General features: G+C 47.5%; 1 protein-coding gene across 1 annotated transcript in view; it reads right to left on the reverse strand.

Moving 5' to 3' along the window:
• Positions 1–8737: 8737 nt before the first annotated feature.
• Vps20 (vacuolar protein sorting 20) overlaps positions 8738–17860 on the reverse strand; it is a 57860-nt gene continuing 48737 nt past the window's right edge. Inside the window, exon 7 of the mRNA XM_070523083.1 lies at positions 8738–8951. Within this exon, the coding sequence (XP_070379184.1) occupies positions 8896–8951 (56 nt within the window). The 3' untranslated portion in view covers positions 8738–8895. The remainder of the gene's footprint in view (positions 8952–17860) is intronic.

Genomic DNA, 17860 nt, shown 5'->3' on the forward strand with positions numbered 1-17860 from the left:
TAGCATGGGAGATATCGTATCTCCCTGCCAGACGCCTTTCTTTATTGGGATTTTGTTGCTTGCTTTATGGAGGACTACGGTGGCTGTGGAGCCGCTATAGATATCTTTCAGTATTTTTACATACGGCTCGTCTACACCCTGATTCCGTAAGGCCTCCATGACTGCTGAGGTTTCGACTGAATCAAACGCTTTCTCGTAATCAATGAAAGCTATATATAGGGGTTGCTTATATTCCGCACATTTCTCTATCATCTGATTGATAGTGTGAATATGATCTATCGTTGAGTAGCCTTTACGGAATCCTGCCTGGTCCTTTGCTTGACAGAAGTCTAAGGTGCTCCTGATTCTATTTGCAATTACCTTAGTAAATAGTTTGTAGGCAACGGACAGTAAGCTGATCGGTCTATAATTTTTCAAGTCCTTGGCGTCCCCTTTCTTATGGATTAGGATTATGTTAGCGTTCTTCCAAGATTCCGGTACGCTCGAGGTCATGAGGCATTGCGTATACAGGGTGGCCAATTTCTCTAGAACAATCTGTACACCATACTTTAACAAATCTGCTGTTACCTGATCCTCCCCAGCTGCTGATCTTACCTGATCCACCCTTTGCATATCTCCCAAGGCTTTCTTTACTTCTTCCGGCGTTATCTTTCGGATTTCGAATTCCTCTGGACTATATTTTCTTACATTATCGTCGTGGGTGCTACTGGTATTGTATAAATCCCTACAGAACTCCTCAGTCACTTGAACCATCTCACCCATATTAGTAATGATATTGCCGGCTTTGTCTCTTAACGCATACATCTGATTCTTGCCAATTCCTAGTTTCTTCACTGTTTTTAGGCTTCCTCCGTTCCTGAGAGCATGTTCAATTCTATTCATGTTATACTTCCTTATGTCAGCTGTCTTACGCTTGTTGATTAACTTCGAAAGTTCTGCCAGTTCTATTCTAGCTGTAGGGTTAGATGCTTTCATACATTGGCGGTTCTTGATCAGATCTTTCGTCTCCTGCGATAGTTTGCTGGTATCCTGCCTAACGGAGTTACCACCGACTTCCATTGCACACTCCTTAATGATGCCCACAAGATTGTCGTTCATTGCTTCAACACTAAGGTTCTCTTCCTGAGTTAAAGCCGAATACCTCTTCTGTAGCTTGATCTGGAATTCATCTATTTTCCCTCTTACCGCTAACTCATTGATCGGCTTCTTAAGTACCAGTTTCTTTCTTATGTACCAGTTTCATTGTTGTGCTCATATTGGAGGTTGTGGCCAAGTACTGCACCAGGGTGGCCAATCCTGCTCTGGTGAGGGAGTGCGTTACCGGTTCTGGTCACCGGGATCAGGCCACACTCCAGGCCTGTTTGTGCAATTTTATCAACACGCGGTTTTTTTTAATCCGGTGGAAAATTGCCGGCACCGGGATTCGAACCACGGACCTCTTGCACGCGAGGCGGGTGTTCTACCTCTACGCCACCGCTGCATTCAAATAACCGGCAAATCGAATAACCAGATAGCCGGTTTTTCTGCAAAACCGGTTTGATGTTGCTGCACTGTTTTATACCGTGTTCCAGCACACGATCACACTCTATGAACCGCTTGTGTCTGCCTCAGTACTGTATTCACGTAGCACTGACTTATACCGCTAGTCAGGTGTTCTCGTGTACAGCGCGCAAAATTGTGTGCTGCGCGAAGCAAGAGAAAGGCCACAGCTTGCGTGCGACGTCGTCAGCAGAAGTGCGCCAAGTGAGGAAAAAAAGTGAATGCGGGGCCTGTGACGTATGCGTCACGCGATCCTTGCACTCTGGTAAGGGAGAAGGCAGGGATGGCTTGCGGAGGCTTGACTAATGGAGACAGTTTCTCTCTTGGCAGTGGCCCTCGCCTCCTGAAATCATGGGTTCACGGCATTGAAATATTTCTATCTCAGCTACTGATGAACCAATTTGAAAAATTCTTGCAGCAGAATGCTTCCTAGAGGGCATGTAACAAATTCCAGCATATTGTCACGTGGTCGTGACGTCAAAGAACACAGTAGGAGTACTGTGAAAGACAAAACTAGCTTTTATTGGGCGAACCTGTGCCCACAAAACAGGCTACACAACGATAGCGGCGAACACAGTCGGCGATCGTCGAAAATCTGATCAGCGGGCCAAGCGCATCGGCTTTTATAGAGCAGTCGTCGAATGTTCCAGACTAATCGTTCGGACCCGCGTGCCTTCCACAAAGTTCTACACCATTCGTGTAAAGCGATGAAATCTGATAACACAAGGTTCGGCGACAACAGACAGCGGATAGAAGCATCGATAAATTTCCAGAAACTTCGGATACATGCAGGCGCGTCCCGCGCTGTGCGATAACATTTGTTAGGCGACAAAACTTGTCGCCCGATAAAAACAAGTACACGTGTCAATACCCCCCTCTTAAAAAGCATCGACCCGATGCTGCAAACAAACGAAAGTAATAAATAAGCACTCATAGCAAAGAAAAAAAAAACAAAATAAGGAAAGTTCGTTAGCGTCCGTAAAATGGTTTAAGACCCACCAGGTGGACCACTTCAGGTCGTGCGCGACGTCGCTGTGAATGCGAAATGCCGTCTGGCACTACCTCATAGTCCAGTGCGCCAATACGTCGGATGACTTTGTAGGGTCCGAAATAGCGTCGCAATAGTTTCTCACTCAGTCCTCGTCGGCGTATCGGGGTCCATACCCAAACACGGTCGCCGGGCTGGTACTCGACGAAGCGTCGTCGGAGGTTGTAGTGTCGGCTGTCGGTCCTCTGCTGGTTCTTGATTCGCAGGCGAGCGAGCTGTCGGGCTTCTTCTGCGCGCTGGAGATAGGTAGCGACGTCAAGATTCTCTTCGTCAGTGACGTGGGGCAGCATGGCGTCGAGCGTCGTCGACGGGTTCCTGCCGTAAACCAACTTGAACGGCGTGATCTGTGTTGTTTCTTGCACCGCCGTGTTGTAAGCGAATGTTACGTACGGCAGGACCGCATCCCACGTCTTGTGTTCGACGTCGACGTACATTGCTAGCATGTCGGCGAGGGTCTTATTCAGCCGCTCCGTAAGACCATTCGTCTGTGGGTGGTAGGCAGTTGTCCTCCTGTGCCTTGTCTGACTGTATTGCAGAATGGCCTGGGTGAGCTCCGCTGTAAAGGCCGTTCCTCTGTCGGTGAGGAGGACTTCTGGGGCGCCATGTCGCAGCAGGATGTTTTCGACAAAAAATTTCGCTACTTCCGTGGCGCTACCTTTCGTCAGTGCTTTAGTTTCAGCGAAGCGGGTGAGGTAGTCCGTCGCCACGACGATCCACTTATTTCCGGTTGTTGACGTCGGAAAGGGTCCCAACAAGTCCATCCCGATCTGCTGGAATGGACGGCAAGGAGGCTCGATTGGCTGTAGTAATCCGGCTGGTCTTGTCGGTGGTGTCTTGCGTCGCTGACAGTCTCGGCATGTTCTGACATAACGGGCGACGTCGGCGGTCAGGCGCGGCCAATAATACCTTTCCTGTATTCTCGACAGCATCCGGGAGAATCCAAGGTGCCCAGCGGTTGGATCGTCGTGTAGGGCGTGCAATACTTCTGGACGCAGTCCTGACGGGACAACAAGAAGGTAGTTGGCGCGCACTGGTGAGAAGTTCTTCTTTACGAGTAGGTTGTTTTGAAGCGAGAACGAAGATAACCTTTGCTTAAATGCCCTAGGGACAACGTCGGTGTGCCCTTCCAAATACTCGATGAGGTTTTTCAATTCAGGGTCTGCTCGCTGCTGTTCAGCGAAGTCTTCTGCGCTTAAAATGCCGAGGAAGGCGTCGTCATCTTCGTCATCTTGCGGCGGCGAGTCAATGGGGGCGCGTGATAGGCAATCGGCATCAGAGTGTTTTCGTCCGGACTTATAGGTTACAGTGATATCATATTCTTGCAGTCTTAGGCTCCACCGCGCCAGCCGCCCTGAAGGATACTTTAAATTCGCTAGCCAACACAAAGCGTGATGGTCGCTGACGACTTTGAATGGCCTGCCATATAGGTACGGGCGAAATTTCGCTGTAGCCCAAACGATGGCGAGGCATTCCTTTTCGGTTGTAGAATAATTGCCTTCCGCTTTTGACAACGACCGGCTAGCGTAAGCTATCACGTGTTCATGACCATCTTTTCTCTGGACTAGCACGGCACCGAGGCCTAGGCTACTGGCGTCTGTGTGGATTTCGGTATCGGCGTGCTCGTCGAAGTGCGCAAGTACGGACGGCGACTGCATGCGTCGTTTGAGTTCTTGAAATGCGTCGGCCTGCGGCGTTTCCCACTTGAACTCGACGTCACATTTAGTTAGCTGTGTCAGCGGCTCAGCGATACGTGAAAAGTCCTTGACAAATCGCCTGTAGTAGGCACACATGCCAAGAAATCTACATACTGCCTTCTTGTCGATGGGCTGCGGGAACTTTGCAATGGCAGCTGTCTTCTGCGGGTCGGGGCGAACTCCAGACTTGCTGATGACATGGCCTAGGAACAGAAGCTCATTGTAAGCGAAGCGGCACTTTTCTGGCTTCAGAGTGAGCCCTGATGACTTGATGGCCTCTAGTACTGTCGCAAGCCGCCTAAGGTGATCGTCGAAATTTTCGGCGAAGACGACGACGTCATCCAAGTAAACAAGACATGTCTGCCACTTCAATCCTGCTAACACCGTGTCCATGACGCGCTGGAATGTTGCAGGCGCCGAGCAGAGTCCGAATGGCATGACCTTGAACTCGTAGAGGCCGTCTGGCGTGATGAAGGCGGTCTTTTCGCGATCTCTCTCGTCGACTTCTATTTGCCAGTAGCCAGACTTGAGATCCATCGACGAGAAGTATTTTGCGTTGCAGAGCCGATCTAATGCGTCATCTATCCGTGGTAGGGGGTATACATCCTTCTTTGTGATTTTGTTCAGTCGACAGTAATCGACGCAGAAACGTAAGGTGCCGTCCTTTTTCTTCACCAAGACAACAGGGGACGCCCACGGGCTTTTCGACGGCTGGATGATGTCGTCGCGCAGCATTTCGTCGACTTGTTGTCTTATAGCTTCACGTTCTCGCGGCGAAACTCGGTAAGGGCTCTGGCGGAGTGGTCGAGCGCTTTCCTCGGTTATTATGCGATGCTTGGCGACTGGTGTTTGTCGAATCCTCGAAGACGTCGAAAAGCAGCCTTTGTATCGTTGGAGCAGACTTTTGAGCTGCTGTTGCTTAATCACGGAGAGATTTGGGTTAATGTCGTAGTCTGGTTCGGGAACCATGGTCGTCGGGGTAGATGCGGCGGAATCCGAGAGGACAAACGCATTACTGGTTTCCAGAATTTCCTCGATGTACGCGATCGTCGTGCCCTTGTTGATGCGCTTGAACTCCTGGCTGAAGTTTGTCAGCAAAACTTCCGTTTTCCCTCCATGCAGTCGAGCGATCCCTCTTGCGACGCAAATTTCACGGTCTAGCAGTAGACGTTGGTCACCCTCGATGACGCCTTCTACGTCGGCAGGCGTTTTGGTGCCTACGGAAATGACAATGCTGGAGCGAGGCGGGAAGCTGACTTGACTTTCAAGCACACTTAAGGCACAGTGACTAATAGAGCTCTCCGGTGGTATCGCTCGATCTTCCGACAGCGTTATGGACTTCGACTTCAGGTCAATGATTGCGCCGTGTTGGTTCAGGAAGTCCATGCCGAGAATGACGTCTCGCGAACACTGTTGCAGGATAACAAAGGTGGCAGGGTAAGTCCGGTCATGAACGGTAATTCTTGCCTTTCAGATTCCAGTTGGCGTAATGAGGTGTCCTCCAGCGGTCCGAATTTGGGGACCCTCCCATGCAGTCTTAACCTTCTTCAACTGGGCGGCGATGTGTCCACTCATTACGGAGTAATCGGTCCCTGTGTCGACTAAGGCAGTGACTGCGTGGCCGTCGAGAAGCACGTCGAGGTCGGTGGTTCTTTGTCTGGCGTTGCAGTTTGGTCTTGGCGTCGGATCACGGCTGCGTCGTGTTGAACTGAAGCTGGAACGACGCGTCGTCAAGTCGTCTTTCGTCGGTGTAGTCTTGGCTTCCCGACTTCTTCGAGACGGCGGCGTGTCGTCATTAGGTCGTCGAGATGGTTTCTTCGTCGTCTTCGTCGGCGGCGGAGGATCTTCGTCAGTTCGACGAACAGCAACCGCACCTCCATCGGTTGCTGCTTTTAGTTTTCCGGATATGGACTCGCAGAGCGGCCCCGGGCTGGGCCGGTGTATGGTCGGCACCGCGGCGACAGGTAGCGGCCTGGTGACGGCGAGCGGGACGGTCGTCGAAGGCTCCATTGAGTAGCGGCGAGGTAGTCGGCGATGTTACGTGGGCGCTCTCCAAGCTGTGGACGCGGCGCGTTGACGGCGAACCCTCTCAGTCCCAAGTCGCGGTAAGGGCATCGGCGATACACATGGCCGGCTTCTCCGCAGTGATAGCAGAGCGGGCGGTGGTCGGGGGCTCGCCAAATGTCTGTCTTTCTCGGGCAGCTGTGCTGGGCGACGGATGGGCGTGCTGGCGGCGGCGGCGGTGGTCGACGGAATTGCGGCGTTGCAGGGCCCTGGCGCGGTCGTGGAGGGGGGCCTTGACGGCGGGCGACGGCGGCGTAGGTCATCGCTTCTGGCTGGGGCTGCGATGATTGTGGTTGTAACTCGGGAACTCCGAGCGATCGCTGAACTTCTTTAACAATTTTGGCGACTGTGGCCACTTGAGGTTGCGATGAGGGGAAGATCCTTTGAAGCTCCTCTCGTACGACTGCCCTGATGGTCTCGCGCAGGTCGTCGGTGGCCAGTGAGTGAACTCCGGCGTAGTTTGTCGAGCTCGTGCGGCGGTTGAATTGCCGGTTCCGCATTTCGAGTGTCCTCTCAATGCTGGTGGCTTCGCGAAGGAACTCTTCTACGGTCGTCGGTGGGCTTCGTATCATTGCGCCGAAAAGTTCCTCCTTTACACCACGCATCAGCAGGCGGACTTTCTTCTCCTCGGACATTTCCGGGTCAGCGTGGCGGAACAGACGGTTCATTTCCTCAGTGAAAATAGCGATCGTCTCATTCGGCAGCTGCGCTCTGGTCTCCAGTAGAGCTTGGGCTCGCTCTTTTCGCACGACGCTTGTAAATGTTTGCAGAAAGCTGCTTCGGAACAGGTCCCACGTCGTCAAGGTGGCTTCGCGATTCTCGAACCACGTCCTGGCGGCATCCTCCAATGCGAAATAAACATGTCGCAGCTTGTCCTCGTTTGCCCAGCTGTTAAACTTAGCGACCCTCTCATACGCTTCCAGCCAGCTTTCCGGGTCCTCAAATGTGGAACCGCGGAACGTCGGTGGTTCCCTGGGCTGCTGCAGCAAGATGGGGGACGCTGGGGCTGCCGTTGGGGTTGCCTTGGACACAATCTTCTTGGTCTCAGGTAAAAGTCCGTGCTCCGGGGGCAGCTGTTGAAGACGGCGGCTTCCTCGATGTTCCGGGACGGTGCTGGTGTTGTCTTTGCGGTACGGGCTTGAATTACGGCTTGTCGGGGGCGCCCGGTACATGAACGTAAAGCACCTCCACCAGATGTCACGTGGTCGTGACGTCAAAGAACACAGTAGGAGTACAGTGAAAGACAAAACTAGCTTTTATTGGGCGAACCTGTGCCCACAAAACAGGCTACACTTAAAGCATAACGATAGCGGCGAACAGTCGGCGATCGTCGAAAATCTGATCAGCGGGTCAAGCGCATCGGCTTTTATAGAGCAGTCGTCGAATGTTCCAGACTAATCGTTCGGACCCGCGTGCCTTCCACAAAGTTCTACACAATTCGTGTAAAGCGATGAAGTCAGATAACACAAGGTTCGGCGACAACAGACAGCGGATAGAAGCATCGATAAATTTCCAGAAACTTCGGATACATGCAGGCGCGTCCCGCGCTGTGCGATAACATTTGTTAGGCGGCAAAACTTGTCGCCCGATAAAGACAAGTACACGTGTCAATATAATCGAAATTTGCTTTGGGGCCTGGAGGGGGACTGTTTACACATTTCTTTGATGCTCTTGCACTCGTGAATATTGAATCACTGCCAACGACTGGTACTAAAGACCTGATGTCCTCGGAATGTGAAAAACAGGATGCATTTTTGCTGAACTTGGCTATTAGATAGATCCTCGGGTTAAAACTTCAACGTGAAAAAAAATTCACAACTAAATACAGGCACTTGAAAGATCAGTGCTGAGTTGACTAATGGCATACTGCCCTTCCATGCCAGCAGCATCGCTGTCTAGCTTGAAAAAAAGTCCTTACTTGAGCACAAGTCACTCTGAATCTCAACCGCTTCTGCAGGGATTCATGAATCAATGCAAAGGCAACTGGCCACATTTCACTGAATATGGCAGCAGCAACAACTATTCATGCAAAATCACTGCCATTGCATCAGTTGTGATGACTCAGGCAGACTATGATGCGAGCGTCACCACGCAGCAGGAACCAGGACAGTGGTGCACACTTGTCTGCATCTTTCAAAATCTCACCTGATCCACTGGTGCTCCAACTTGGTCGATGCACAGCCCTCTCCTGATTGGAGCCAGAGAAAGCCTGCCCCACGTGAACATGCGCCCATAGTAATCAGAGTAGTAACGTTCTATCTCGGTGATGGTAAAAGTGTGAGCGCCTCCAAGAGCGCTAATGAACCAGGCGAATGTGTTCCAAGCACTTGATTTCGGCCAGTCAACTTGGAATATTGGGCCGATAGAGCCTCAGTGCTGCCACAGCAATAGCTCCACAACAGCTTCACATTTTCATTTCAGCTGAAACTGACACATTTATTCAATATGCAATAAAATAGCAACATAATTATTATATATAGTTGGTGCCTCTTAATGTAAATATCTGTACAGTACTGTTTAAAAAAAGTGTTACGGCAGTATAGACATGGATTAGGACGCAACGAGTGCTTCTGTCTTCTGTTCTTTCCGTACTTTTTTAGGTGGACCTGCGAAAGATAAAACAAGAGTCAAGATTGGACCTCATTTTTTTGTACTCAGCTTACAGCACATTGGCAGAATTATTGAAAAATGAACAAGTTAAGCTTTCATCTCATCTTAACGGAGTGCTGCAAAATTTGTCCAAGATACAGTCATGTTCAATACGAGCTGCATAGGGCATGTGGTTTTAGGGAGCTCCAAAACTGCACAGTGGCACCAACATGAGAAACATAGGAGAACTAAACACTATTCTAGTTTACTTGCACTATTAAAATAATTGTTATTGGAAGTCACCACTACCGCGCACTCTTGGGGCCCCTTTGACCTTGGGCACCGTGTTTCAGCTCGTATAAATATATAAATATTGAACGTGACTGTACATGTCGTTTATGAATGGCAAGCATTTAATAACAATGTTCAAACGTATTTAGACACCTATCAAACATTTGTTAGCATATTCAAAGAGGTAATAATGTCATATAAGGAAGTGTGCCACTTATTTATCGGATTTTCAAGGCACTGGTGTAAATAGAATCTACCATGGCCGAACCAGATCAGGTAGGCCAACAGTTCCAAAGCTCAGTTTCGGAGAAGCAGTTCAAAAAAATGTATGCAACATCACTATCTACAGATCGATCTGTTAGTGTACGACACGCTGGTTCCCTGTGTACGATGGCAGACATTTCTATTTTAACAACTTTGAAAAAAGATTTTGCATTTGGTGCTGCATTGCATTTCTGTTTTTTTTTTTTCAAGTTACGCAGTGAGACTGAATACCTACGGGTTTCTGCATACATAGTGCTTTTTGACAAATAAAGCTCCGACAAGACAATGCCAAAGAAGCGACATTCAAAGCTGAGAAAAGCTGCTCTTCTCCTGCGCCTGCCTACTACCAACGCAGAGAATAGTTCTTGCAGTGGTGCATTGGGCACCTGCGACAGAATGCATTGCAAATAAGTGTTAAAGCACCAAATTGGCAGGCTCACATCCGTGAAAAAAATTTGTCTTTAGGATAAGGGCAATTACAATGCAATAATGGAAAATTTTAATACCTTTCTTTTTCCAGTATGAATCCATGTTTCACACTTGCACTATTCATGAAAACTGGTTGTTATTCAAGAATAAATTAAATATGCTTACTGACACGTTTATCCCAAGGCTAACATTCTATAGTATTCACAATAAGCCGTGGTTTACTTCACATCTGAAAAGGACTAGAAAAAAACTAATAGAAACGGTTGTTTCGTTCAGCCAAACGCAATGGCACTCAGACCGGCTGGGAAAAATACCTCGAAGCTGAAAGTTATACTTGTGATACAGAACGCCAAGCACCCATTTTATCTCGATGACTTACCAAAGCTATTAATCGGTAATCCCTGCCAATTTCGGCAAGTGTTAAACCCCAGATACACTCATGATATTACACTTACTAACGACTCGCATGAGGCAGTCACTGAACATGAGTACAGGGAAATACTGAACGCATTCGCATCTGTCTTTACTGAAGAACTTGATGAACCTTCACAGTTAACAGTTATTTATGCCAGCTATCACCTTCTTCAAGGAAGGCATTGCCACCATAAATGATAAAATGAAACCTTATTCATCAGCCAGTATGGACTCGATTAATTCAAAACTTCTGAAAAATGTTACACCAATTTGTGCGGCATATTTGTCTTTTATCGTTTCACAGTCACTCTCCTCGTGTATCATTCCAGATGAGTGGAAAGTGGGGAAGATCGTTCCACTATTTAAATCAGGTACCAGAGACTCACTCCTGAATTACCGCCCCATTTCATCAACTCATCAACAAGTCACCTACTATCACATTATAAGTTTTTGGGACTCAAGCCATTTATTCCATCCTTCACAACATGGGTTTCGTAAAGGCCTCTCCTGGGAAACCCAATGAGCACTCTTCCTTCGCAACCTCCACACTAACCTTGATCGTAACATGCAGATTGATGTTATCTTCCTAGACTTTACGAAAGCTTCTGATACAGGTTGCCACTGCTTGCTTTTACTAAAGCTTTTACAATTGAACCTACATCCTAATATTTTTCAATAGATTGAACAGTTTCTAACTAAACATTTTCAGTCAGTCTTTATTAATGGTCCCCTGTCTAACAATCTCTCAGTCCCATCAAGCGCAAATACAGTCGAACCTACTTATAACAATATTCAAGTGCCACGAAAATTCCATTGTTATAACCGATAACTGTTATACCCAGGTTGCATCAAAAAATCAAAATGGGGGGGTGGCAGAGCTGATCTGACAAAATGGCGGGGAGGCCAGTGCCCCTCCCTACCACCTTCCTCCGCCTGCCTGCTGATTGTGTTCAGTCATTTAACTGTTTCCTGGGCGCTCCTATCGCGTGTAACAAGCTGCGGCTGTCGGCGTTAAAGAATGGCACTGCTATAACAACTGCAAAGAGGTGTCATGGGTGGCAAGCGATATGCAAGCACCGCCGAGGCATCATTTTGGTGGCACCCAAAGGAGCCTTTTAGAAATTGTAAGAATGCTGCTGCGGCAGCCTGTCAGCTTGAAAAATCCAGGAGAAATGCTGAGGAGAGATCGCCACAAGCATCTCGCCACATACTTCTCACTGGCTTGCACAAGAAAATTCTACGTCCCTCAGCCTTGCATGCTTTACGTGAAGCTTACCAACATCCTTCTCCAAGTTACCCAAGCGCTTCACGTAGTGCAGCGGAGGGTTCCTCGTGAAAACGAAGCCCCGGAGGGACTGAATCATGCCGGGCCTCCTGTGAGGACAACGTCACAACAACGCTGCCGCAGTAACCATCCGATGCAAGCACGTTCGCGATGACCGTCTCATCGGTTAGAAGCACTTAGTTTCCAAATCTATAGCCATGCGATTTCTTTTTACTGGCAACGTCACGCATTGATCAGTGGGCAGATCAGCCATCTTCCGTTTCGGCGGAGAGTCGAGTGAATTTGAGAAACCGCGTGGCCAGGAATGACTTCGACCCAACCAACAAAAACGAATGCGAGCAATTAAGCTGTTCGCAGAACTGCACTGAATGAGGAGCCAGCGAGCAACATGCGAGCAATCTGCCTAATCTGCTTGCGGTGCAGTTGGAGTGGTTCGTTTATGTTTCGGAGGGTGGGGCAGCGTAGAGCTATGGGCGCAGCCTATTGGTGTTCGGAGGGGTGGATGGGCGACAGGAGAGAGCTGCGCAGAGATGGCTGGAAAATGAGCGCGCAGCAGCTGTTGGAGCAGCAGTCCATCATGCAGCGGCTCGAATTTCTTTTCTTTTTTCCTTTTCAAGGATTTCACATTTCCCTACCTTTCGGCTTAGACACCCAACAGCCAGACTTTACCGTGATAACCGATAATGCGGCATCGGGGCATTGTAGTAAGTGGGTTATTTCACCATGGAAAATATACAAAAGTCACCGGTGTAGCAGCTTCTCATTGTTATAACCGATATATTGTTAAAACCAGTATCGTTATAAGTGGGTTTGACTGTATATATTAACGACTTACCCAAGCATGTTCGCTGCTGTATTCGATAGTCCGCTGACGACTGCGTCATTTACCACACCATCAGTAACTTTCATGATAAACTTAATCTCCAAGTAAATCTTAACAACATGCTGAATTGGTGCAAGAACTGGCTAATGTCGCTCAATCCTACTAAATGCAAACCTGTGTCCTTCTCTTGTGGCCATATATTCTACCATTCAAACCCCAATTGAATTAGTGCTTTCTTATAAATGTATAGGAATAACCTTGTCTTACGATTCGTCGTGGCGTATCCATACGGGAAACAATTTCAGCACCCACCTTGGCTGCTTAGTGGCTGTAGCGTTGGGCTACTAAGTACGAGGTCACGGGATCGAATCCCGGCCACGGCGGCTGCATTTCGATGGGAGCAAAATGCGAAAACACCTGTGTACTTAGATTTAGGTGCATGTTGAAGAACCCCAAGTGGTCCAAATTTCCGGAGTCCTCCACTACGACATGCCTCATAAGCAGATCGTGGTTTGGCACGTAAAACCCTATAAGTTAATTAATTGTAATCATTTCAGCATGGAATAAAACACTCGGTTTTCTCAAGCACCATCTCTATGTTGTCCCCCCCAATGTAAAATTATGCACGTATAAATCACTTATTAGATCAATACTACAATATGTATCTGCCATATGAAGCCCTCAGCAGGCATATTTGATCAATGCATTAGAATCAGTCCAAGATCGTGCCACTAGATTCATTCATCAAGACGGCAAGTTGGGCCAGTTGATATGGATTTATAGTAAGGTTCGTTACAGTGCAACACAAGATAAAGACAAAAGAAGGGCAGAGCGTCGTCATTTTATACCTTCTTTTGTACCTGTCTTGTGTTGCGCTGTAACGAACCTTACTATAGATTAATTCACTCTTCCTACTCCAGGGTGTCTACCAAGTTGACATTTCCAAATTCCCTGAGTTTTCCAGGTTTTCCCTGAGCACCTTTGCGAAATTCCCTGAATGAGCCAGAACTTTGTTTTATGTCAAGACAGGCTGACACCACGTTGCCCGATGCTGTCACTCTCTAGTAAGCATGCTAAAACAAAAAAATGACTTAATCCAGTTTGAATAGTAAGGAGTAATATCTATTTTATTTAAAAAGAAAACAGAAGGAAGGTGTTAGTAAAATGCACAGTGAAAGAAATGGTAAAGCCCATTCCAAATCGAGTCGAACATTTTCAAATACGAATGAAAAGGAGATGCATACATAAGTAAATATTTTTTAATATCAGCTATTTCTATCAACTGATAGCAAGCTCATCTGTATGAGGTCCTGAACTTTGCCTACCACGGTTGCGCTTTAAAACCACGGCGCTGCAAGTTTGCTTCAGAGACTTTCTTTTCCTTCCCACTTCTTCGCCCTTAAACTGGCTCTCTTAACTACTACACGCAGAGACAAAGCAACAGCGCGCGCATTACATCCTATAGATGAGATGAATATATACAATTATGATTAGGGTTATAATTATATTCGAGTGCTGATTGCCGTGTTATAGTTTGTTAACGCAGCTTCCCCTCAAGTCTAAATATTTTAAGGCAGTTTTCCTAGTCTCTAAAGCCCTTCGAGTTCGCTCTTCTCCTCGGGCGGCCATTTTTCCTTGAAAGTATGCCTGTACCACTGTCGCGGACAACATCAGTCCCTTTCCACATAAGTATGAGGCTCGGAGCAGGAGCTATGGCGCTTGAAAGTAACCGGTGGCTTGACGAACCAACCGACTGAGCTACCTTTCTGGGCAACATTGAAGGGTCACGAGTTCAAATCACATATGTTCCTTTTTTCCCCCCTTTTTTTTCTTTTTTAATTTTAATGTCTTTTCCTTCATTTTATCACTGTATGGAAACCCTCCTAAAAAAAATTATATATCCTCAATTATGTGTGGACACACATGTGCAGGTCATAAATACCAGGTTCTCTAGCCGAGTGCCATCCATGCGGTATAACCGAGCTCAGATTCGTCCACCTTGACTGATCAAACAGGGCACCACTGTAAGTTAAATGAGGCGTATAACTCCTCCGGGACCCGCCATGGTTGCTCAGTGGTTATGGTGTTAGACTGCTGAGCATGAGGTCGCGCGATCGGACCCCGGCCACGGCGGCCGCATTTCGATGGGGGCGAAATGCGAAAACACCCGTGTACTTAGAATTAGGAGCACGTTAAAGAACCCCAGGTGGTCGAAATTTTCGGAGTCCTCCACTACGGCGTGCATAATCAGAAAGTGGTTTTTGTCCCGTAAAACCCCATAATTTAATTTTTAATATAACTCCTGCGGGGACGGTAGAGTATCCGTCTCCAGTGCAAGAGGACCGTGATTCAAATCCCGGTGCCGCGCAATTCTCCACCGGAAAATACAAAAAAAATACCGTGTGTTAAGAAAATTGCACAAACAGGCCTGGAGCGCAGCCTGATCCCGGTGACCACAACCAGTAACGCACTCTCTCACCAGAGCAGGATTGGCCACCCTGGTGCAGTACTTGATCACAACCTCCTATATGAATACAACAATCAAACCCCGGCCCTCAGTCCCCAGCAGCCGCGAAGCAACTGACCACGGCGGCGGTCAGATCTGTGACGCTGCAGAGGGTGCTAAGAATACCTGGCTCCGGACAGGCCGCCATTGGAATCTGAACCTGGCAACGTTTAACGTTAGAACGCTATCTAGTGAGGCGAGTCTACCAGTGTTATTGGAGGAATTAGAGGGTAGTAAATGGGATATAATAGGGCTCAGTGAGGTTAGGAGGACAAAAGAAGCATATACAGTGCTAAAAAGCGGGCATGTGCTATGTTACCGGGGTTTAGCGGAGAGACGAGAACTAGGAGTCGGATTCCTGATTAATAAGGAAATAGCTGGTAACATACAGGAATTTTATAGCATTAACGAGAGGGTGGCAGGTCTTGTTGTGAAACTTAATAATATTTGGAGTTTTACGTGCCAAAACCACTTTCTGATTATGAGGCACGCCGTAGTGGAGGGCTCCGGAAATTTTGACCACCTGGGGTTCTTTAACGTGTACCTAAATCTAAGCACACGGGTGTTTTCGCATTTCGCCCCCATCGAAATGCGGCCGCCGTGGCCGGGATTCGATCCCGCGACCTCGTGCTCAGCAGCCCAACACCATTGTTGTGAAACTTAATAAGAGGTACAAATTGAAGGTGGTACAAGTCATTGCCCCTACATGCAGTCATGATGACCAGGAAGTCGAAAGCTTTTATGAAGACGTAGAATCGGCGATGGGTAAAGTCAAAACAAAATACATTATACTGATGGGCGACTTCAATGCCAGCGTAGGCAAGAAGCAGGCTGGAGACAAGTCAGTGGGGGAATATGGCATAGGCTCTAGGAATAGCAGAGGAGAATTATTAGTAGAGTTTGCAGAACAGAATAATATGCGGATAATGAATACCTTTTTCCGCAAGCGGGTTAGTCGAAAGTGGACGTGGAGGAGCCCAAATGGTGAGACTAGAAATGAAATCGACTTCATACTCTGCGCGAACCCTGGCATCATACACGATGTAGACGTGCTCGGCAAGGTACGCTGCAGTGACCATAGGATGGTAAGAACTCGAATTAGCCTAGACTTGAGGGGGGAACGGTAGAAGCTGGTACATAAGAAGCCGATAAATGAGTTAGCGGTAAGAGGGAAAATATAGGAATTCCAGATCAAGCTACAGAATAGGTATTCGGCTTTAACTCGGGAAGAAGACCTTAGTGTTGAAGCAAAGAACGACAATCTTGTGAGCACCATTAAGGAATGTGCAATAGAAGTCTGTGGTAACTCGGTTAGGTATGATACCCGTAAGCTATCGCAGGAGACGAAAGATCTGATCAAGAAACGCCAATGTATGAAAGCCTCATACCCTACAGCTAGAACAGAACTGGCAAAACTTTCCAAGTTAATCAACAAGCCTAAGACAGCTGACACAAGGGAGTATAATATGGATAGTATTGAACATGCTCTCTGGAACGGAGGAAGCCTAAAAGCAGTGAAGAAGAAAATAGGAATTGGCAAGAATAAGATGTATGCGTTAAGAGACAAAGCCGGGAATATCATTACTAATATGATATTCCTTGGGAGATATGCAAAGGGGGAAGGCAGCTGGGGAGGATCAGGTAACAGCAGATTTGTTAAAGGATGGTGGACAGATTGTTCTAGAGAAACTGGTCACCCTCTATACGCAATGCCTCATGACCTCGAGCGTACCGGAATCTTGGAAGAACGCTAACATAATCCTAATCCATAAGAAAGGGGACCCCAAAGACTTGAAAAATTATAGACCGATCAGCTTACTGTCCGTTGCGTACAAACTATTTACTAAGGTAATCGCAAATAGAATCAGGAGCACCTTAGACTTCTGTCAAGCAAAGGACCAGGCAGGATTCCGTAAAGGCTACTCAACAATAGATCATATTCACACTATCAATCAGGTGATAGAGAAATGTGCGGAATATAACCAACCATTATATATAGCCTTCATTGATTACGAGAAAGCGTTTGATTCCGTCGAGACCTCAGCAGTCATGGAGGCATTACGGAATCAGGGTGTAGACGAGCCGTATGTAAAACTACTGAAAGATATCTATAGCGGCTCCACATCCACCGTATAGTCCTCCACAAAGAAAGCAACAAAATCCCTATAAAGAAAGGCGTCAGACAGGGAGATACGATATCTCCAATGCTATTCACAGCATATTTACAGGAGGTATTCAGAGCCCTGGAGTGGGAAGAATTGGGCATAAAAGTTGATGGAGAATACCTTAGCAACTTGCGATTCGCTGATGATATTGCCTTGCTTAGTAACTCGGGAGACCAATTGCAATGCATGCTCACTGACCTGGAGAGGCAAAGCAGAAGGGTGGGTCTGAAAATTAATCTGCAGAAAACTAAAGTATTGTTTAACAGTCTCGGAAGAGAACAGCAGTTTACGATAGGTAGTGAAGCACTGGAAGTGGTAAGGGAATACATCTACTTAGGGCAGGTAAAGACCACTGATCCGGATAATGAGACTGAAATAGCCAGAAGAATAAGAATGGGTTGGGGTGCGTTTGGCAGGCATTCTCCAATCATGAACAGCAGGTTGCCACTATCCCTCAAAAGGAAAGTGCACAACGGCTGTGTGTTACCAGTACTCACATATGCGGCAGAAACCTGGAGGCTTACGAAAAGGGTTCTGCTGAAATTGAGGACGACGCAACGAGCTATGGAAAGAAGAATGATGGGTGTAACGTTAAGGGATAAGAAAAGAGCAGATTGGGTGAGGCAACAAACGCGGGTAAACGACATCTTAGTTGAAATCAAGAAAAAGAAATGGGCATGGGCCGGACATGTAATGAGGAGGGAAGATAACCGATGGTCACTAAGGGTTACGAACTGGATTCCAAGGGA

Source organism: Dermacentor albipictus, chromosome 8 (genome assembly GCF_038994185.2).
Source record: "Dermacentor albipictus isolate Rhodes 1998 colony chromosome 8, USDA_Dalb.pri_finalv2, whole genome shotgun sequence".
In the NCBI taxonomy this organism is placed as follows: domain Eukaryota; kingdom Metazoa; phylum Arthropoda; class Arachnida; order Ixodida; family Ixodidae; genus Dermacentor; species Dermacentor albipictus.